Source organism: Brienomyrus brachyistius, unplaced genomic scaffold (genome assembly GCF_023856365.1).
Source record: "Brienomyrus brachyistius isolate T26 unplaced genomic scaffold, BBRACH_0.4 scaffold59, whole genome shotgun sequence".
NCBI classification, from domain to species: domain Eukaryota; kingdom Metazoa; phylum Chordata; class Actinopteri; order Osteoglossiformes; family Mormyridae; genus Brienomyrus; species Brienomyrus brachyistius.
In genome coordinates, this window is record NW_026042334.1 from 821,322 (window position 1) to 844,773 (window position 23,452).

Sequence of the window (23,452 nt, forward strand, 5' to 3'; positions counted from 1 at the left end):
TGCGTTTCCCTGGGAGAAATCCAGGCCGGGCTGCTCTAAACATGTCGCCTCCTCTCTTTTTATATGTGCTTTTTTTTTCGGAGGGGACCCGCTAATGCCCACGGGATCAGCCGGGGGGTGGGAAGCGCAAACAAGTGACACGGTGGGGCAGGACGTGGGAAGGAACGCACACGCTTGGAGAGCACGACACGTCCTGCCACGACCCCCCTCCCCCTGGGCGGTGACGGGGGGGGAGCGGGGCGGGCCGCCTGGGCCGGGTCGGCGCTTCCTCCCTCGCTACACGCGGGCCGGACTCGGTTTTCCCAGGTCTTATTTTGTTCCGCGCTCCCTGGGAACGCATTAAATATAGCCTTTGGCGGCGGGCAAAGGTTCACAGCAGTATCCCCGGGTCCTAGGTGGTCTGACGCACCCACGACTGTCCTGGCGTTCTGATCCCCGCACCTCAACGGACCGGGGATCTCGATCCGTTCACGTTGCGTCCAGAACATCGCAGGCCTTCGGGGACCCGTCCCTGAGACCTTAGAGTCACCCGGCACCATGTATCCCACGGATTAAAGACTTTCTCACTGGCCTTGTGGGAGACTGTAAGGGTGGGGGGGCATAGGGGGGGCTTCACATAGCAGCGATTGGTTGGATCAAAGACCATTTCAAGAGGATCTGGAGAACCGGAGAAGCCGGGATGAGGGCAGATCCATGGTATCCTGTAGTCCATGGTTTCCGCAGGAGCCCTGTGTCAGCAGCTGGACCGCAGGCCGTCCCAGCCGACGCCGCCGGCCCAGGAGTCCGAGCAGAAGGAACCGACTCTCCTTACCTGCCGGCGTGTGCGTGGCGCCCAGGGGCCTGGCACCGGGGGGGGGGGGGGGCACAGGCATGGTGATTGCGTTTTCATTATTGGTTCATGCAGGCCCAAGGGTGCCCCTTCACCATTTTGGTTCTTAGATGTTGGGAAACAGGAGTAGCAGTGGTGTAAGGGGTCAGAGGTGAGACACACTTCAGGGCAGATTAGGCACTGTGGTGGGGGGGGGGCTGAGAGTGCAGGATCCTAAGAGGTACTCCCCACTGGCTGCCCCCCTTCAGCCCTTCAAAAAGTAAAAACTGGTAAATATCTGGCACATCAGTACCTCTCCCTCCACATTCATCCACACCTGGTGTGTCTCTGTTTTGCCAGCCTGGCTGCCGCTCTCTTGTCTGTGTGGGGGGGGGGGGGTCAGGGCCAAGCCTGGCCTTAACAGGACGACCCCACCCCCCCCCCAGCCACTTCAGCAGCCACTTTGGGACCTTTGTTCCGGGCTCTATCTGCTACATCCTGGAGGGCAGTGTTCAGGGGCTCACCACTGCACTTAATCTCTCCCCCCCCCACCCCCAGCTCCACTTTGTCGCTCTGTCTGCTGAGCCTCTGGCCCTCCCGCTCTTTGTTAAGAGTTGAGTGTTCATTTTGGGGGGGGGGACCTTCAGATGGCTTCACACCGCTTCCTGTCATGAAAAATTCTTCAGCCATTTTATTTTTATTATTAACCTCTCATGGCTTTCACTAAAACCCAGCCGTCACTCTCAGGCTGTCACAGCCCCCGGTCCCCTCCCCTGTCACACACCACTGTTCTTTGTTAAATCTCTGTTCTTCTCTGGCCATTCTGCAACACGAGGGGGAGGGGGCACCCTTTTAGCTGCAGTTTGCTGGTGATCCGTCCCACATGGTCCAGTCCAGTCCGTTTTTCCTGTTTGTCTTCCGGCATTTTACCTGACATGCTTCAGACGACGGCCTTGGATTATAGACGGCGGGGGGCCGTGTAAAGCCAGAGCAGCTAGTCCCAACCGGACAGCACGTTCCATGTCCTAAATCATTCCGAATCGCGTCCCATGTGCTGGGGGTGGAGGGTGAATAATTAACTTTAGATGTGCATTGTTTGCTGTCCGTCTCTCACATATAAACGACAAAACGGTTGATGTATCGGTTCCGCAAAAGCCCCTCCCTGCCCCGAGTGTCATCGCGGCAGTCGGCGGCGAGTCCCGCCCCCGGTCGACGTCGTGAAAATTGATCCCACGCCGTTCACTGTCCACCGCTTGGCATCATTTTAAATTTCCACTAAAACGGATTTCAGAGCTTGTTTTCCCCACTTTATGGTCCAGTTTAACACTCCCTTCAAAATGCCCTGGGAGGCCCCAGTTCCCCACCCCGAGACACGTCGTCTTCCCAGTAACCCTTCCAGCTCACCTTTATTATAACTTGGACTCTGCAGATCTCTGGAAAAAAAATTAAATTGGGACGTTTCTGACTCTCTTAAAGGCACAGCGCAGCCCTGATTGCAGCCTGATGTTGTTTGGCACTGCAGTGCGTGTAATCGCCTTGCCCTAAATTGCAAGGTGACACACAGCGGTTGTGTAAGTGTCCCTCGATTGCAGGCTGGGGGAGATCTGCTTTGCATCACTCGGAGACGGCCTGGCTCTGCGTCCCGCCCAAAGCGCTACCCGTGGGACTCCACTGCAGGGTTTAAACTCAGACCCAGTGCGAGTGAAAACATCTTCAGGGAAAGGAGTGCAGTGACCCCGGTCCAGTGCGAACCTGAGACTGTTTTGTTGGCTGCTTCATCTCCATTGATAAGTGAGTCGAGGCTTTGATGCTGCTGGTGGTGCTGTACCGTTAGCTTCCCCGTGAAACCCACTTCCTACTGTATGCTTTCACTGCTGTCGGCCATGTTTAACCAGGGAATGATTGACAGTGGATGATAACTGAGATGTCTTCCTCTCTCACCCTGGTATTGTCAGGGGGGTCAGGGAGGGGTGCAGCAGTAAGAGGTATTTAGATGAACTCTATGCGTACCTGTCGCCTGCCTGGGTCGCCGTTCTGTTTGAAGGTGCCCATTTCAGCCTCTCCAGTCCACCATCTCTTTTTTTAACGTAACACGGTTTTGTTATGGGATGGCCGGCCCAGTGATTTAGAGCCTCCAGCATGCGTCAGCTGCATGTTACAGCTCTCAGAGGTCTTTGTCACACGGGACCTGCCATTTGTTGAGTCCTGTGGAGAGTATCATCACCTGCCGGGTCCTTTATTCATACGTGTAAATACACGTGGAGAGATGGCCTCTAGTGTCCAGGGATAGTATTACACCCCTGCGAAGCTGCGCTGTGCCACATTGCCATGGAGATGATGTAACCATGTCCCCTATGACGTCACCTATCCTCCAGCCCCGCCCTCTCATTATGCGAGGCCAAGATCAGTTTTCCCTCAGGACTATATACAAGGTGGCAGCCAACTCAACACTGTCTGCGTGCGTGAACATGTGCGTATGCCTGCATGTGCATGCGTGTGCGTGTTCACGTGCACACAGCTGTCCCAGCTGCCCTTGCATTTCCAGCTGCTTGCTGATTTGAATATTCATGCCGGATTCTGCATGCCTGCTGACGCTCTGTGTGTTTGCTCTGTAGCCGCGCCAAGCACTGACTGATGATACCCCCAGGGGCGGGGTGGGGCGGGTGGGCCGGGCGGGGCGGGATCAGGAGGCTCAGCAGTCCCTTTGATTGAGCTGTCAGAAGCTCGCGGCCAGGGTGCTGAGTGCCGTCAGCATGCCTGCTCCCCCCCCCCCGCCATGGCTGGGATCAGTGCCGCAGTGGGATTTTCTCCATCTGCCCCCCCACTCCTTCACTGTGGAGTCTCGGGGAGGGGGGGGGGAGGTAGTGGTGGTGAAATCCCTGTGCCCTGGGCCCATGACAGGTGCTGAGTTTGGCTGGGCTTGCAGTGATCCATGTGGCCAGCTCTGAGCAGGGTGGGGTGCGCATACTGTCACTGTTACTCCCTAATCCCCCCAGCCTAAGCCAGCTGCTGCAGTTGTCATCCTAGTCAGTTTAAAGTGCCAGGGCAGGTGCCCCCACCCCCCCCATGCATGCGACCTGAGGTGGGGAGGATGGGACATGCAGGGACCTGAACCCTGAAACGTATATCACACGTGTTTATCGTCCTGTCAGCATGTGGTCATTCACTCATTTGTTATCTGGGAAGAGGGGTTGTGTTGTGGGGGGGTTGCTTTGGTCAGAGCGTCGATAAACCCCCCCCCCCACCCTCCCAGTACAAGCTCCAGTGCTGCTTGGGGTTGGTGGATACGCCGTCCATTCGGTCTGACAGACGCCCCCGATTCGGATATGACTGTGGGGAGACTGGGGGTCAGTGGAGGACAGTACCCCCCCACCAACCACCATCCGTCCATCCCTCTGTGTCCAGGCTCTGGTTTCGGGAAGAAGTGCCACCATGCGGCACAGCTAAAGCTCACTTTCCAGGAAACGCACATCCCTCAGTGTGCTGACTCACTTTCCAGGGTGTAAGATTTCTTAATCAATGTAATAAGTTTTCCGCGTGTGTCCCAATGCGGCGCAGAATCCGCCCTGTCCATACACCACCTCCTGCTATGCCGAAATGGCCTGCTGTTCCCCTCTTGTCCTTCCTCTCCCCTTCCGGTCCTCCCCATCCCCCTCTGGGGTTCTCCCAAATCAGTTTCACTGCAGCTCCCGTTTCCCAGGGGAACTGGCTGCCCCGTTTTCTGGGAGCGGCCCAAGGGCGGGAAACTCCAGGAACCCAACCCCGTCAAGGGCGTGGGTACTAGCTGACCGAGGCATCCCAGTTTGGCACCAGCAATGCAGATTAAGGAGCTGTTTTCCAACACCCCCCCCCAAGAATGGGCCCCGTTTGAGGAGACATTGCTGGGATGCTGGCTTCCTTGTCTGGTCCGGTGGTCTCAGCATCCTCAAAGGATCTCCAGAGCTGGACTCTGTGTGGCACACAGTGGCTGGTTACAGGTGGCCCATTGGCTGGTTCGGTCCAGTTTGGTTAGGGTGCTTCTCCTCGTACATTTGGGCTGAGACTTCATACAGCCTAGAGTCGCCACTGTTGTCTGCAGGGAGGCCAGGGTGGTGGGGCTGGGAAAGGGGGGGGGGCTATGCATCGGCTGGGGGGGAGTCTCTGTCGGGATCCAGTGTCCGGAGACGCCCGTCAGCTTCTCCGCGGGGGGCGGTGTGTATCGGCTTGCACGGCACTCCGAGCGCCGGGTCCGTGTGCGGTTTGCGGGTCGAGCATGAGGAGCCTGCGCAGCAGTGTCTGGACAGGGATGGAGGGGGGCAGGCTGTAGGGGCTACAGCCCTGAATGGCGTGAATCTGAGAGCCCCCAGGTGCCCTTTCCGCTAATAAAACGGCAAAATATTGGATATCCGACACCCCAGATCAAACTCCATTACATTTCGGAAACACTAGACCTCAGGAGCCAGGCGAAAGGCGGCCTGACGCATTTACATGTGGGGGGGGGGTCGAGAATAATTATATCTATTTACCGTCGTGTCTGCCGCTGTTTTGGCCCTGGATTCAGGATGCTCATTCTCTCCCTCTTAGCGCCGTAAAAACTATCGATTTCCGCATGGTGCTCTGCCACAGCGTTCCTTGATGTCTAATCGGCAAGTTGATACCTTCATTACAAGGGAAAAATAGCTGCCGTCCCTCATGGTTATTGCTAATCAGCCTTTTCTCTCTCTCTCTCCCTCCCTCTCTCTCTCTGTCCCACCGCTCCCCCCCCCCCCCCAGGATTCTTCAAACCCATCCTCAGGACTGGGTTTGGCTTTTACCGTTGAATTGCACGTGCACGCTATCATGCTTAATGAATCTCCCTCATTCTTTCTATCAAGTCTAAAAGCGGCCCTTCAGAGTCGCACCCCATGATTTTGCCCCCCCCCCCCCCCCCCCCGTTTTCTGGTACTTTATCTTTTATTATTACTATTATTTTTTCCCTGATACTGGAGAAGATTGTTTTCTCCACTTAGAGTTTGCCGGAGGCCGTAAAGTTGAACAGAAACAAGAAGGGGCATTAGTGCAGCTTTTGACAGGCATCTGGGGAATTGACTCCCACAATTAAGTGTATTTTCAGATACCTGGCCTCATGTAGAGAGCGGCAGCGCGGGCCCGAGTGTGTGGGCCCCCCCCTTCATTAAAAAACGGGGCCGGCGTACCTCTGCGGGTTTTATGATTTAAGTGTCTCCTCTTCGCTTTTCCACGAGAGCCCTTTGATGTCTCATTACGCCCAGCCCTCCAGAGACAAAGGCGCGGAGTGACATCAAAGTCCGCCGCGGCCAAATGGCACGAGATGGGCGAGCCGGCGGCTCGCAGGGCCGCTCCCTCAAAACAAACCCTGTCTGAAAAGGGCGGCCAAAAAATAGATTAGCCCAAAATGCTTAAAATGGGAAAGTGCGGCCTAACTATCAGGGGGGTCCCGCCTTCTAAATTTCCTGTGAGTGACAGCTGTTTCTCACCAATCAGCTTCAAGGTTCGGGAAATAGAGGTTAAATTCTGATGGATTTATTTTTTTTTTTTTTACCATTTGCTGTGAATCTGTACTAACAGACAACACAGAAAATAAAAATGGAGGACATTAAGCTGCATGCCGGCACTGATCTCCGTCTTGTCCTGATCTGATTGTGTTGCAGATTAGGTTAAATGCGTTAAGATCCTTAACCAGCCTAAACCCGACCAAGAGATTCCTTATTAATCTCCTTCGCCCATCTGAGGCGCTGTCCGGTGGGTATATGCAGGTTTTCTGTGCGGGATAACGTGGCGGTTTCCGTGGAAGCGGCTCCATCCATGGGAGACGCGTCACCGGTATGTCTGCGCGGTGTCTGTGTCTGAGTGTGAATCCGTGGCCTACTGCCGTCGAGCAGTTACCTAAGTGTTGCTTCTAGCTGGGACCCCGGAGCAGAGCCAGGCCTTTCGATTTATCCGTTTGCTTGTTCAGCCTGCGCGCCCCTCTGATAATGTGTGGCTGGAGGTGACTTCGCCTGGTCGCCGTCCAGCGCTGTTTTATGTGAAACTGCTCTCTTTGCGTTGGCAGCCCCTTCTCTGCCGACGTCTCTCCCCCCCTCTCTCTCTCTTGTCCGCTTGCTCTCTGGCCAGGCAAGATCTGCATAACTGTCCCTAATCGACGCACCATTACACCAAAGCCTAACATCTCATTTAAATCCCGTCGTTTATTTATTAATTTCTCTCCTTTGCGATAGACGGCCGCAATTCGGGCAGTGAGCCACGAGCTTAATCTCCTTATACCCACCACCGTGCCACTGGTGTTACGGCATGGAGAAGCTGGAAGGTCCCCTGGAAGCCGTTGTGTGATTGCAGTGGTTGTGAGCAGTCGAGGTCTGCCTGATTGCAGTGCTTCGGGTTTCGTTGTAGTGGACAGCGTGTACATTTTCTTCCGTGTTTATTTTCTTCTCAGTCTCTGTACCACCCCCCCATTGATTTTACAGTGGCTTCCAGTGTTTCAATCGCAAGTGGGCAGTTCCCCCTCTTGAAACATTTCAGGGCCCTTACTGAGACGCCCCAGCGCCTGTGCCGGGATAACATCTGCCATGATTGTCACCGGGGTGAGGCATATCTGCCCGCGGTGCGAAGCCGATGCCCATTTGGGGGGCTGGGGGCGTTTGGCGGGAGGAGTGTCCATCAGGTTTGGCCCTGCTCTGTCCCCTGGTAGGCCATAAATCAGCGTGTCTGTGGAAATGTGCTTTATTGTCGGTTAATCTGTGGACAGTGGTTGTCCCATTTCACACTGAATTCCGCCCCGTGGGGCCGTGTCTAATTGGACAAATTTGCACAGCGGGGAAGGGCACACAGCAAGGTCGGGGTGTGTGATATATGGGCTGGAGGGGGGGCCAGGGGTCCCTTGGCTGTCCCCGGCCTGAGCGGCGGGGGCATGGTCACCACTGGACAGCAGGAAACTGCCAGATGCCTGCACTGGAAAGACGTGACATCTTCTCGTGGGAAGGGAGGACGTGCAGTAAAATCCTAAGGATGATTTAAGTTGGCTTTTTAATCATCCTCCTCCTTTGCTTTAGACAGGACTGAAATTCACATGCAGCTGTGAAGATAAACTGTAAACTTCTAATCCGACAAGTGATACTACTAAAACAGACTGCTTTCAGTTTTTTTTAATAAATATTTAATAATCATTTTTACGGTATATTTATATAGCTAAGCTTGTATGGTTTTTGAGTATTTTAGGGTTTTTCTTGATGCCTCTGGGCTTGGAGCCGTCAGCTCCTCAGCCCTCTGGATGAGCCGCTCGGCGCTCAACGTCCAGTCACATGACCGGCCCTTTCTGTCCGGGTCGTGGTCGTCACGCGTTCATGTGCCGCCAAGCAGCTCCACTGAACAGAAAACTGCAGATATTTAAACGTTTTTTTCCCCCTTGGAGCACCGACCAGCGTGACTCCGAGTTCCATTACACAAGCACCAGATCTGGAACATCTGGACGTCAGGTCCGGCCCAGCAAGGTCCATCTGACTCTCAGTCTGCCTGCTCCGTGAGGCCCAAATCCTGGACTCTACTTCCAAGTCCCTCCCTTCTGTCACCACAAACCCAGCTGGGGGGGTCTGAGCTGTACATGATGGGGGGGCTGGGGCTGTCACTAAGAGCCCGGAACTGGAGGTCGCCGCGCTTCCAGTGTGAACAGCAGGATGTAACTGTTTGTGTTGAGGGCCCAGCTTGGGGGGGTGGGCTGTGGCACGGATGGGAGTTTCCGACGTGGCGCCTAGTGGCCCTACAAAGGCAGCGTGAAATGGCCCCGTAAACCGCTGTCCTTTCTGACTCGCCATAGGAACCGTCTCTGCTCTCCACTTGTCTGTCAGTCACTGGGTGGGGCGGGAAGCGGCCCCTGGGGGCCTGGCCGGGCTCTCCGCATGCAGCACACGCAGGCTCACAGCTCGCGTAATCTGCCGTTTCAGCACCACAACCACAGCTAATGCAGAAAATAACAGGGCAGGCCGGCGCAAGCCGGGCAGCAGTCTGACAGCCATTTTCCCCCCTGCCTGCTCTGCCTGCCCGTTGCACATTTCCTCCATCGTGGCCACAGTCCCAGCTTTGATGCATGTGCCACACGGGGGAGGCGTCCCACCGAATCTCAGGGACTCTCCCCCCCCCACCCAAAATCCATGGCTATGGCCTGCTCTTTCTCCACACATCCACCCTGCTCGTGAAGCCCATCTGGGTTTGGTTACCCCGGCATCCTTACCCCTCCTTATTCCCTCCTCTCCTCCACCTCTGTCCCTCTCTCACTCCCTCGCTCACCAAGAAGGAAGAACAGTCTTCTGTCCGGCCCTGACCCAACCCCACCTGCACACGACCATCCAGCTAATCCGCAGATTTAATGGCTAAAACTCTGTTTAGTCTATAAATATCTGGTGTGGTGTGAGGAGGGGTTCGGGAGCATGCCGACCATCCCGGCAGGGAACATGAGATCCATTACCGGTCTGTTGGCCGCCCCCAGCAGCCGTCGCCCGCGGTCCAGTGACATCACACAGCTCACCGCGTACAGGCCTACCCTCCTCCCCTTCGTGAGCCGCCGAGTGAGGTGACATCACCCCGGCTGATGAAACCTCCGGCGGGCACATGTGCCGCCACCCCCCACCCCCCCCCAACGTGGCACCCTGGGTGGGCGCGTGGCTCTCTGCTTGGCCTTGTCAGCGAGCCCAGTTCCCACGAAGGCCGCATGTCCTCGTCCTTGTTCCGCTGCGCTCCGACCTCCGTGGACAGGATGCGGCTTATGTTCCGATGTGTTTGTTGTGGTCGTTTTTTTTCTTAAACCAGATGTAATACTTGTCTTTTTTCCGCTCCATCTTTTTTGTGATCCACACAGTGTTACTTGGGCGGTTGGGGGGTGGCAGAGCAAGCCAGTGCTCCGCTTTGATTTCCAGCATCACACTCCACCCTACCTTGGACCGTGACCCAATCTAATTCCAATGGCTGCTCACGGTCACCAGATCTGAAAGCCAGGAGGGGAGGTTGCGTGAAAGCATGAACATTTGGGAGCACTGGAAGTTTCTCAGCAGCTTAAGAGGATCGCCGATGACTCAGTGCCCTGCCTCCCTCACCCCCAGACAAAGGAAGAAGCCGCAGTCGTGATATTCTCACCCCGGAATATGTATCGCGGGCATCACCCTTGCTGCTGTTACCACGGCAGCCCTGGTCAGCCGTGTGGGGTTTAAATTCCGACGGATCTCCGGTCACGCAGAATTTACACCCCATTACTTTTAATTAATCCCCTTTCTGGTCAGAGGCAGGCGCTGTACATCTGCTCCGAATTCCCCGTGAGGTAGTGGTCAGGGCTCTTTGTACCTTCGCAGAGTGACATCTCCATCTGCCAGCATCTCCAACGAAAGAGAAGGGGCCGAGTGTCCCAAAGTGATTCGCTCAGAGTGTCCCAAAGTGTGTCCCCACTCCCCTCCAACCTGCACTCTTACCCCCCTGTGTTTTTAAGTGCTGTTTCCGTGCTGTAAGTTGGAGTCTCCTGGGAGATACAGCTCATTTACGCTCTCAATGGAGGCTGTCTCCTGTCCAGGCTGGGCTCTCCAGACCTGGTGTGTGGTTTGTTACAAAGTCGTTGTGTGTGTGTGTGTGTGTGTGTGTGTGTGTGTGTGTGTGTGTGTATGTGCGCATGTGTATATGTTTGTACACAGTGTGCGTGTGTGTACATTTGTGTGTGTTTGTGTCAGAGTGCGTGTGCGTGTGTGCAAGTGTGTGTGTTTGTGCCCGGATGCGTGTGTGTGTACGCGTGCGTGTATATGTGTGTTTGTGCATGTGTGCGTGCACAAGTGTGTATGCGTGTACGTTTGTGTGTGTGTGTCTATGTGTATGTGTTTGTGCGTGCGTGTGTGTGCGCGCATGTGTACGTTTGTGCACAAGTGTGCGTGTGTACTGAGTGTGCATGTGTGTGTACGTTTGTGCGTGTGTGTGTACGTGTGTGTGTGTGTGTGTGTGTGTGTGTGTACGTGTGTGTGTGTGTCTGTCTGTGTCTGTGTGTGTGTCTGTGTGTGTGTGTGTGTGTCTGTGTCTGTGTGTGTGTCTGTGTGTGTGTGTGTGTCTGTGTGTGTGTGTGTGTGTTTGCATGCCCATTATCTTCTGCCCACCTTCTGCATGTCCCGCCAACATGACTGGACTGGTTGTGTGTTGTTCCGGTCGCTCCGTGAAAATGACGTCACCCCCCCCCCCCCCCACGCTATCCTTCTGGAAACATTTTTCTTCTGCAATGATTTTTTTTTGTTCTTTCGAAATGCAGCCCCCCAACCCTCAAAAAATAACATCCATGTGTTTATTTGTTTCATTTTGCCATTTATGCGTCTGGCTGGAGAGTTTGCACTGGTTGCCTCTGATTACTTGCGATGCGTAATGCGATACTGCTCTCGTTTTGCCTATTTGCACTTTGCTCCCCTCCAGAAATGCATTGTCGTTTTGCAATGCGTCTCGAGATGCGTCCATATTCCTGCTGGCTGGTTTTCGCTGTTTGTGCTCCGGCCTCTAGGCTTGTGTTTTCTTTTGTTTGCTAAATGTGTTATCAGGCTCTGAAACTGTAAGTCCGACTGATATTAACAGGACAATATTGAAGACTGATGACCTGCTCGATGCATTTTAGTTTTTGTAAATCTTTTTTTCAATGTTGGGCTTTATCTTTCAAAGCACAGTTTTAAAAAAAAAAAAATAAAATCTTTCAAAGTCTTGCATAATGGCCAAGTGTCAGGTGATCCTTACTGTTTACTGAAGCTTCGCAGAGTTTCCACGCGCCATGCATGTTCGCGTACACCTGTGTGTGTATATACTTGGTCAGGTGTCTACGAGGCAGGCCAGTGGTGTGTGATGCCAAATGGGTGGGGGGGGGTGTGGCCAAGACAGGATTGAGAGGCTTGACCAGGCACAGTGGTGGTGGGAGTGGTCTGTCCACTGCTGGGCGTGGTCTGGTCTTGTTGTGGGCGGGGACTGTTTCTACTCGCTCCTGAGACACTGGTTTGAAGAGCAAACTTCGGCCCTGCCGTGTTTACCTTGGCTCGCGTCGGGACGGATCGATGATCAGCAAAGTGGATTTGTTATTGGTTTGTTTGCCTTGGCAGGTCTTGAAAGCAGCCTGCTGATTGCCAGCCCAGATGTCACTGTAGCCTTTGGTGTTCACTGTTACCCCCCCCCCCCCCCCCACCAGTTTCCAGTTGTTGGCCTGCCCCTGCTCTCCCCCCCCCCCCCCAGGCCCTTTGTACTTCTGCAGCCCTCCGTAGGCTCCCCCGTTGCGGCCCACCGCGGTCGTGCCTGTGAAATGCTTAAACCCGATCCCTGAGCTAACTGCTTCCTGCGCTCAGCCCTAAAGCTAACAGAATCCCTTCCTGTCGACCACCGAGACTGCGCCCCCCCACCCCCCACCCCCCCACCATTTCTGTTTAGTCTGATGATTACAGGAGGAGGTACTTCACCCTGGAGCCCCATCCTTCTGCCGGCCGTCAGAGTCCAGCTGCGGCCGGTCTTGGATCTGTTTGTCGTGGGGACGCCGGGTGGTTCCGATTTAGGTCGGGACAGCAGCCTGCATGTGCATCACACTACAAATCGCACCTGCCCAAAGTGCGCGTGTGTTTCTGTGTGTGTGTCCTTACAGCGGGGATACCTTACCTTATGGAGACACAATGTCCCCACAATGTGATGAGTACCCATTTTTTTCCCTTATGGGGACCAATCTGTGACTGCAATGGAAAAACTAAAAATGCAAAAACTTTTGTAGTTTGCTCGGTTACTTATGGTTATGCTTAGGGCAGGGTGGGGGTTAAGGTTATCTTAGTTAGCGTTAGCATTTTTCCCATGGAAATGAATGAGTGGTCCCCATAAGGGTAGGTATACCCGACATGTGTGCGTGCGTGTGCTCCGATGCCAGGCCTTGCTCAGTGCTTCACCCTGTGTGGCCAGATAAACCGTTCACACAGTTACACTCCTGACACTTTTATTACTGGTAACATTAGTGACGATTTATGGGGCGCGTTTCCCAGGCTGGCTGGGCCGAGGGTGTCCAGGCGTGGGGCATGGAGCGAGCAGGACAGGTTCTGTTATCTGTGCTATCTTTTAGGGATGATCATTAGCTCAGTTTGCTCAGTTACCCTCCTTATGCTGCCCGCGGAGCTAAGCTGCCGCAAATTGATAGCACTCACGGCGGCTGTTTGCATCTCTGCGACCTGCCGCTTCGCCCCAAAGCACTTACCGCGTACCTGTTTGCTCTCTGCTCGTAATTCACTTCAGCCCGAGCGGCTACTGAATAAATGCCTGTCCGTCGCCTTTTCTTCTATAGGCTTCCGGTGAGAATCCGGGATCAGGTTTACAGCACGGGCAGGTGTGGTTCCTCAGCCCCACGGATACTCTCTCCCCACTCCTTTTCCTTTGGGAGCTGCATTCCCAGTTTCCAGCCCGTAAGATACCAAGTTGCTGTTACCTTGTAGTCCGTGCTGCTGCTGACCTTTGGGGTTCAAACCCCTCGGTCCTTCGTCGCCTAGTGGCCCCACTGAAAGAGCAACAGTGCCCAAGCCAGTATCTCCCCCCCCTTTGCCAAAGTCTCGGCCCAGATACACCAGGGAATTCCCAGCCTGGGCCACAATCTGCCTGTAATAACGTGAGATTCCCGGCCTGTGTGAGGCCGGCCTGCCCGCAGGCCACTTTAGAGACACTTTCCCCCGTCGGAAAAAAATTAATTCCTTTTAAGAACGTCAGCTCGCCGCGGAAAGAAAATATAATCGCGGCGCTTCTGGCCGCAGCGGGAATGAGTCTCGCTCTGCCGTGACACCCAGAGCGGTCAGATTAGAGACACATTAGGTGTCGTTTCATCCTGATGAAATAGGATTCCGCTGGGTCTTGCTGCTAGCCCCCCCACCCCGCCCCCCCCCGCTTATAGGACTGCCCTTCAGCACAGCCGCCGCTATATATGCGTTTGCCCCACCGAGACCCACGGTTCGAATCTGGTCGCATGTCATTAATTCTGAGCCGTACTGGTCTTCACGGCTCCCGCCACATCACAGCTCCCTGCGGCTCTCGGCCCGACCCGCAGGAACGGCCCAGGACTCTTTCATGCGTCTGGAGCCTCTAATTGGGCTTTCGGCGTGGCCCGGTTGTGGCCCCATCACACGAAACATGTCCTCGTAAATTAGGGCTCTAATTAGGAGCCGGCACCCGCTTGGCACCCGGCCCCGAGTGGCCCCCAGTGGCCCTTCAGCCCGGATGCTGTCTCTGCTTAGATCGGGAAGCTGTACCTTTGACAGTCTGTGTTCAGTGTCTGCATGCCTATGGGTCACACATGTCTGGTCTGAGACACGTGGTTTGGAAAGGCAAGTGTCAGTGAATATGTTTGTACATGAAATGTGTGTGTCAGCCCCCCCCCCCGAATGAGGAGTCAGCCCTCCGCCCCTGCCCACCTTCCATGAGCAGTCACCCCCCCCCCCCACCATGAGCAGTCAGCCTGCCCCTGCCACAGCGTCGCCATCCCCTTCCCGCTTATTGCATTAAACCCACACCCCTGCCCCCCCCCCGCATGGATGTATAAATGCAATCAGGCTGCGGTGGCCAGCCCAGGCTGTATGTCTTCCCTGACAGCACTCACGTGCCGCGCCGTCCAGCGGCGCCCTGTGCTTCCTCTGAGCAAGGGGTGTAAACCGGGTGCTACTCAGGGTGCTGGTCTTCCTGTCCCCATGGGGATTTGTCAAGTTTTGGGTGGGGGGGGGGCAGCAGACTCTAGTGAGGTGTGACATCATCTCCAGTCTGGCATATCACTGCCGGCGTGATGTCAGGAGGCTGATAGATGGTGACCAACCAGAGGGAGGAGGGAAGGTCCTGGGTCTCACCCTGACTGCCAACTGACCCCCCCCCTCCAAAGCAGCGGCAGACATAAGATAAATAGGCAGCTGTGCGCCCTAACTCACTTACGGAAAAGGGCATAGGAACCCCACCCGTCCAGCCTCCGCTCCCCCCAGCCCTAGCTATAAATGAGATTCCACACCCCTCCCCAGGGATTTTTGCTGCGTCAATTATTGCCTGAGAACCCATGAATGCCAGAGGGGTGGCACCCCGCCTGAGGTTAGTGTGCGGAGAAGCGGCCTGCCTTCTGTGGCACGGGACACGTGTGGAGGTGTTTTGGGGTGCAGGGGTGGGGGTTGGGGGGTCGTGGGGGGGTGCCCCGCATGCTGGGGGAGGCTAATCCAGTGACACCCTGACCTGATGAATGTGTGGCGGGTGGGAATATTCATCCTGATTAATGAAGGGAGGAGCATGACCCCTGCCTACCCAGCCACCCACCTCCCAGTAATATATTTCACACTTGTGGCATTGTGTGGCTCCCCGACACCCCCCAGCATCAAGACCCAAGGGGGGGCTGTTTACCGGGTCGCTTCCTGAAATCATTTCGGCATCATGACCGGCCGCCTTACCGGGAAATGCCTGGCCGTTAGCAGCCCTGTTTAGTTAATAGAGTTAGCGTCTCATTTACTGAATGACTTTGTAAAACAGCACCCCCCCCCTTATGACAATGCTTTGGCCTTGTGGGGGCATGCTGGTCAGTGGCAGAATGTTGGTAAGCACACCCTCTGGGTCTGCTGTGCATTAAGTGTGTCATGATCCTTTAATTGTCGGCATTATAAATGGCATTGGAATCAGACACGCAGTGGCACGGACATGAAGGGCTTGGGGGGGTGAGGCAGGGTGCTGTCCGGAGTGGGGGCTGCGTTCATTTCCCTTTTATTAAGTGGTGAATGCCGTTAAAGGCACCCAGACAGAACGAGACCTGGCCGCCCGCCTACCTCGCCCGTTTGATGTGGAGTTATTGGGTCCTGGTGGCCCCTGGGGGGGGGGGGGCTGTAATGAGGGTACTGGGAGAGTGGTTTAATGGGCCTGCAGGGGGTGGCAGACACTGCGTCCCCCTGTGCTGTGCTAGAGTTCAACACCAGTGTCATTGCAGTGGTGAGCAGATTGGCCTGTTGCTGTGGTCCGGCAGGCCGTTGTCAGGTGCCGTGATTGCTGGCGGCTGTGGTTTTCCTCTGTCTAAAATCATCCGCCGACTTGCATTGTGCCCCCCCCCCCCCCCCCGCCTGCCCCTCGCTTTGATCCTGCGCTCCTTACTTTGTGTTTATGTTTGTGATTTGCGCCACACAGCAGCACAGCGTAAAAATACCTGCATCCACTCAAGACCTTACTCAAAAAAAAAAACAAAATGAAAAGCCTGCAGGCCCGTGATGAGAGCACTGGACTGCAGCAGCCAATCAGACATGCTGCTCAGCACCCCCCACCTCTGAGGTCACTGCCTGTCAGAGAAATAGCACAGAGAAAGGAGCGGCCTGCTTTCTCCACCCGCAGGCACCCAGGTACCACTGCTATCACAGCAAGATGCGCCGCCCCTTTAAGCTAAAGAACATTGATTGTGACAGACAGCTATCAAGACCCCTGATAGCGTCACCTGTAAGATATGATGGGCATTGTAGCAGTTACGCAGTTACCTGTCACACGTCTTTGTTGATACTGATGATCTCTTCAGCATTGGGGGGTATCAGCGTATTGTCATCTGTTGGTTATCAGTGGGGTTACCTCCTGCAGGGTGTGAGCACTCAGCCGATATTATCACCCCGGGGGTGTCGACGGCGTAACGCGGCCTGATTGGATTTGTCTGTAGAAAAAGAGACCCTTCAGCCCCTCCTTCCCCAGCACTGCGGATGGGCCCCTAGAGCCTCGGGCTCCGGTTTTCCACAGATAATGAATCTGCGGCGATTGCGAGGTCCTCTATGAAGACAGAGGTGTGATCGCTTTTGGTGACGCAACAACACACTCCTGTCTGACGGGGGCGGGGGGGCGCTGTCAGCATTTCTCTCTCCCAGAGCGAGAATAGCGGGGGGCCAAGGTTTTGTCGTGAACTAGAAAGGACACGCACCTCTCAGAATGTGCGTTTTTTCCGCTATTAAAGGTTTAAGGCTAATTGCAAGGTTTATTTCTCTGCTTTTATTAAGTCAGGCGAGTGGTGAGTAGCTGAAAGGGTGTCTGTCGTACAGCGTGAGTGAAAGGCTCCGGAGGGGCGCCATCGGCGGGATTACCCACACTTGGGGGGACGGGCCGGGCTTGGTGCGGCGACGAGTGAGTGATTTAATGGAGGAGTTTATCGTTCTGAGAGTGGCTGAGCAGAGACTTTCAGCGGCACCGATCGTCAGGCTGATCCTGGGGACTTAACACCTGACATTAACACCCCCCATTGCAGTTTGGAGAAGAGAATGGGGCACCGAGGGGGGAGAGGTGGGTGTCTGGGCACTGAGTGAAGTGTGGAGTTTATCTGTGGTTCACTAACCTTAAGCCCCCCCCCCCGATGAGAGTTCTTCATACCATGGCCATTGCACTGTCCCCTCAAAAAGCATGTGGTCTCCACTGGCTCGTGCCCCCCCCCCCCCCCCCCAACAAGTGGGTTCAATGCGTCACTTTAGTCGCTATGGCGACGCAATCTCACATTAAGCGGAAACAAGGGGTCTTACTGCTTACGCTAAATTCGGGACCCGCTGTCCTAAAAGAAAAAACAGACAGGCAGCTGGCGGATGAACAAACAGTCCCCTTGTCCGGCCCTGACGGGGGCTGATTTATGCAGAGGGTGCTCAGCCGGGCCCTGGCGGGGAACCGGAGCCAGAAGATGGGCCATAAACAGCCATTATCTGAGCGGGCCTTATAGCCCCCTAATAAAGGCCGATTGCATTAGCAGCCCCCCCACCTTAGCTGCCCCCCCCCCACCCACCAGTTGTTAGCGTGTTTACCCAGGTCCGTGGTCATCAGGTAGCTGAGAGACGGGAGAATGCAGCCGGGCCCTGTGCATGCGATACCCACCACCTCCAGTAGGGGGCCCCTTACCGCTGATTGGATTGATTAGGGATAAGCAGCAGCAGCGGGGGTAGCGGCGACCAGCGTGGTTTATGGCACTGAAGGATGCAGTGTGGCTCAAGATACAGCACCCCCCCCCCCCCACAACTACTACTTCCTAGGGCAGCTACTTTTAATTTCACTATCAGGCGCTCGGTGGATACCCTCCCCCTCACACCGTCACGTCCGTTGGATGAACTCGTGACCTTAACATCCCCATATTGCTTTATCTGTCTGTCTGACTCTCCTCCCCCCCCCCATCCTTACCCCACCCTGAAAAAATTCTGATGGGGGGGCAGCATTTTTCAGTGCAGGTCGGTGGGGTGAGGGACCGACCCGTGAGGTGATGGGTGGGGGGGTGAGGTGGTGTCCTGGATCCATGCTAATTCAGAGTGATGTTTTAAGAGCTGTGTAAGAAAATCCCTTGTAGAAAGCAGACGGGGTGGGGAGGGGGGGCACACATCCGTGTCTGACCCCGGGGCTCCTGTGTGCACAGAGACACACTCGCTGGTGTTTGACCCCCCTGCCCCCCCAGTCTGGTAAAGATGACATTCTTCCAGAAGCGAGCTGCCACTTTAAAAAGCCAGATGATCTCCAGACGGCGTGGATGCAGCAGGCTGCCACTCGCGGCACTTTCTTGTTTTCGACGCGCTCTCACGCCTGCCCTCTGCCACCCCCCCCCCCCCCCCCCACTCCCCTGGCTTTGAAGGCAGGCCGGCCGGTGCAGGGAGTCCACAGCCTGGCCCTCTGTGAAGTGCTCCGGGGACTATCTGCCGCCCGCGAGGCTGCCCAGCGGAGTGTCTAACAGGAGATAGCGTCGGGCTGCAGGGCCCCGCTATCAGTACGGGGGGGGGGGGGGGGGGGCGCCACAGCCGCCCGCTTGGCTCTCGCCTCCTCATTAGGCGCCTGTCAGTGTAGCAGAGTGTGCATGAAGCTCTGCAGGTCCAGGGACAAGTGCAGATAGGCGGCAGCCTGCTGATCAAAGCCGCCCGCGAGGCGCTGATAAGCCAGCCGCGTTTCATGTCCCAGGTATCTGAGGGGGGGGTCCACAACAACAGTCCCTCCCCAGACACCCCATCCTCCCCCATGGGCTGTCTCTTGTTTATGTCGCAGACCACAAAAGCCAGACTAACTACCAACCCCCTCCCCTTCTGTTTTATCGCGGGGGTGTCTCCCTGTCTCACTTGGACGGCCACATTTTGTGCTCATGTTCGTTCGCAGGGGCCTGTTGTTTGTTCAGATTTGTTATAGTGGTGGATCTGCCTGTCCGCTCTTCCCATGAGGGGGGTCATGCCCGACTGCCGGTCCCTCATGTAACGCCTCATGGCCTGCGGGGGCTTCAGCGGAGAGTGGGCATCGGCGATGGACGTACGGCATGGTGACGCCTATTACACACAGATAGTGGCTAGTAAATCCAGCCTCGTACCTGAGCTCAGCTTCCCCATGCTAGACTGGAGAGCTGCCACAGGTGGATGGGATGGAATCCGGGTCACGACTTGCTTTCGGGAAAAGCCCTCTGTCGATTATTCTGATCATTGATTATTCTGACTGCAGCTTAGCTGATTAGTTCTTTTAAGTCATGCGACTCACACCTCCTGGGCGTGGCAGCCCCACCAAAATACACAGACACTCCCATCCCAGCCTCTTGCATCACATACGTTGGGCCTCCTACCTGTCATTTCCGATTCTTCATTCTCTACGAACAGCAGCAACAGCGGTTCGGACTAAAGCGAACACAGAATGAGAGTTTCATCCCTATGTTTTTGTCTGCCGTCATTGCTGTCTGCCGTCATTGCTGTCTGTCGTCAGCGCAGCTCCCTTGCACCCTTCAGTGTGTCGTCTCACCCTCCTTTTGCTGCAGGAACCTTTGACCGCAGTGTGACCCTCTTGGAAGTCTGCGGGAGCTGGCCGGAGAGCTTCGGCCTGCGCCACCTGTCGTCCGTCGACACCACGGAGGAGGGTCTGCGAGAGCGCCTTGCAGACGCCATGTCCGAGTCGCCCAGCCGGGACATTGTGGGCTCTGGGACCGGTAAGCCCCTCCCTCTCCTTAAACGTCAAAATACTATATAAACCGTAGATTAGGTACAACATGCTTTTGGTTTTAGGATAAATATTCCAGTGCAGTCAGAAGGATCATGTCAGCCAGACGAATGACTGTGGTGTTTGGCATTAACAGGGCTGGGTCACGAGTGGGACGCGACCCCCTCTGATCCTCTCTCCCGCCTCAGCTGTAACTGATCTGGGATCAGCAGGAACGCCGGCAGTTTATTTGCGTTTGCAATTAGGATCCAGAAATCCCCGGTCTCCCCTCTGGCTGCGCGGTGGTCCGCTTCCGCCCCCCCAAGATTCAGGGGGTGCCGGGTTTCATGACACACATGATTATGATCACCCGGTTCCTCCCCCCGTACGTCCGCACCCCCAGCCGGTTCCAGGACCTCGCTGGTTCTGCGTTTCTAAGGCTCATGCTGCATTCCTGTCAGGCGTGACCTCACTCGCCACTCTCACAAACATGCCCCCCCCCCCCCAGCCCTGCAGAGGGGGTAGCATCTCACTGCTTTTCCTACCGCCTCTCCACATGACGTGTCTGGTTTCATCTAATTTCCAGGTCACTCCTTCCAGCCGGGACTCAGCTCCGGTCTGACAGGGATGGTGAAGCAGTAATGTCCCATTTTGTTCATTTACTTAAGTAATGGCTGCTTTAAACGTCTCATTTTGCCCCCCCACCCCTCAACCCCCTTCGTCATTGGCCTGCGAGAGGTTGATGCTTCTTCAGACATCCGGTTTGGCAGCGTGATGTCTAGCTCAGGTTTGTGAGGGGAGGGGGGCGCAAAAGAATATATACACCACGTTTCAAAGGTTTTAAAAATAATAAATGAGATCGTTCCTGCTGAAAACCCAAAAAGAGGGGAAATCGCCGTTTTGACAGTCCGAATGTTTAACTCGTTTAGGAAGCTGTGGCGCCCCTCCCTCCCCACCCGCACTGCCCCCCTACCCCCCCCCCCCCTTAAGTGAACAAGAGCCGCTTTGATTTTTGAGGGGTATATGGAGGCCGGACTCCGGATTCTGCCGCTCGGAACAGGCAGGTCACAAGACGCTAATGTGTTTAGCATCGACGGCCGTCCCTTGTAGCACGTCGATTAGGCCCTGATTTGATTTGTACCTATTCATTTGCAGTCCCTGCTGCAGCACCGAGTTGGCCCTCTCCCTAATTGGTTCTGTCTCTATTTTTGTTTCATTAGATTAAGTTGGACTCCCGGACACTTGTAGTCTGTGCTTGTCCGTCCATTTATACGGCCTAATGTAACGCAAAATTCATTACTGATCACATTACGTTCAACTCCTGGCCCCATGCTCTCCAATAAACATAGAGTTAACCCTTCAGACACGGCTCCAGGGCGGCGCGCCGGGGGAATGACCGCCAGATACTCGCTGACCAATACTCCCGCGCCTGTCTGTTTGCTTCTGTCTGCCTTTGTTGCTGTGTGACATGCTTACATCTGTTATTTTTGTCAGTCTCACTTTGGCGATAAATTAAAGGGGAAAACAATTTATAGTTTGCCAGAGGCTCAGTCTTGTCCTATCTGGAAGGTTATTAAAGGGAACTCTGTGCGTGTGTGTGTGTGTGTGTGTGTGTGTGTGTGTGTGTGAAACACGGCGGGTTCGAGGGGACGGCTTTGCAGGGTGACAGCAGATGGTACAGCACTTGTGGGTCGAGGTGTGTGTTAGGGTTTGGTTGGGTGGGGGGGTACTTTCCTAACAAGCATACCCCCACCACCAGAACCACCACCACCCAGCCTCCAGATCTCTCTGTGAGTACGGTCTCACTGACAGCCCCCCCCCCCAGACAAAAGCTGGCAGAGGGAGGCACCAAGGGGGGGGCGTGACACACACCACTGAAATGCACTCATGCTCAAATTAGATTTGCCCCTGCAACATAATGTTGCAAATTGGATTTTGCTCATTGGTGCTAACCCAACATAAATTCCATTTTAGCAGCGGGGAGGACGCCGCCCCAAGGACTCGAGCGTTCCCCGCGTCACGCCGTCCCCAGGACAAAACCCAGGCTCGCCCCCTCTGAGGGCCCTCGCTGTCACCCTGCGCATGCCCCGTAAGCATTAGAGTACCATGAGGTCGGGCCCATGACGCTTTGGGGAGATGTGTCTGCGAGGCAGCATGTGGTCATGTGACAGAAGGGCAGTCACATGACCATTGTTTTCTGAGCACTGCGGCTGTCTTAAGCAGGGTGATGAGCTGAAGGGCCTTAAATACAGCCACACCTACAAGCGGGTGTCTGTGCTGCCTGCGTGCGGCATCTACCTGTAACCGTGTCTCTGCGCGTGAGGGGCAGCTGTCAGAGGCGAAGTGGGTGACGGGACCCCCAAACACGGAGTGAGCCGACCCCACTACTCTGCTGGCTGGGGCCTCGTTACAGTACCTGCGTTGTGGGGGTGGGGAGGAGGCATCGAAGAGCTCTGTGAGCATCTGACTCTGACTGACCTGTGGGCTCAGCTGCAAATACACACATATACATACAAACACACACATATACATACAAACACACACACATACATACAAACACACACACACATACATACAAACACACACACATACATACAAACACACACACATATACATACAAACACACACACATACATACAAACACACACACATACATACAAACACACACACATATACATACAAACACACACACATACATACAAACACACACACACATACATACAAACACACACACATACATACAAACACACACACATATACATACAAACACACACACATACATACAAACACACACACATACATACAAACACACACACATATACATACAAACACACACACATATACATACAAACACACACACATACATACAAACACACACACATACATACAAACACACACACATACATACAAACACACACACACATACATACAAACACACACACATACATACAAACACACACACATACATACAAACACACACACATACATACAAACACACACACATATACATACAAACACACACACATACATACAAACACACACACATACAAACACACACACACACATACATACAAACACACACACACACATACATGCAAACACACACACATACATACAAACACACACATATACATACAAAACACACATACAAACACACACACATACATACAAACACACACACATACATACAAACACACACACGTACATACAAACACACACACGTACATACAAACACACACATACATACAAAAACACACATACATACAAAACACACACACACACATACATACAAACACACACACATGACATGCAAACACACACACACATACATACAAACACACACATATACATACAAACACACATACAAACACACACACATACATACAAACACACACACATACATACAAACACACACACATACATGCAAACACACACACACATACATACAAACACACACATATACATACAAACACACATACAAACACACACACATACATACAAACACACACACATACATACAAACACACACACGTACATACAAACACACACACGTACATACACACACGACACATACATGCAAACACACCACACACACATGCAAACACACACACGTACATACAAACACACACACGTACATACAAACACACACACGTACATACAAACACACACACACACGGACATACAAACACACGACACACACATGCAAACACACCACACACACATGCAAACACACCACACACACATACA

The 23,452-nt window shown here is 54.3% G+C and overlaps 1 protein-coding gene across 1 annotated transcript in view; it reads left to right on the forward strand.

Moving 5' to 3' along the window:
* bcas3 (BCAS3 microtubule associated cell migration factor) overlaps window positions 1-23,452 on the forward strand; it is a 127,072-nt gene that overhangs the window by 90,933 nt on the left and 12,687 nt on the right. The window contains 1 exon segment of the mRNA XM_049001543.1: window positions 19,548-19,715. Within this exon segment, the coding sequence (XP_048857500.1) occupies window positions 19,548-19,715 (168 nt within the window).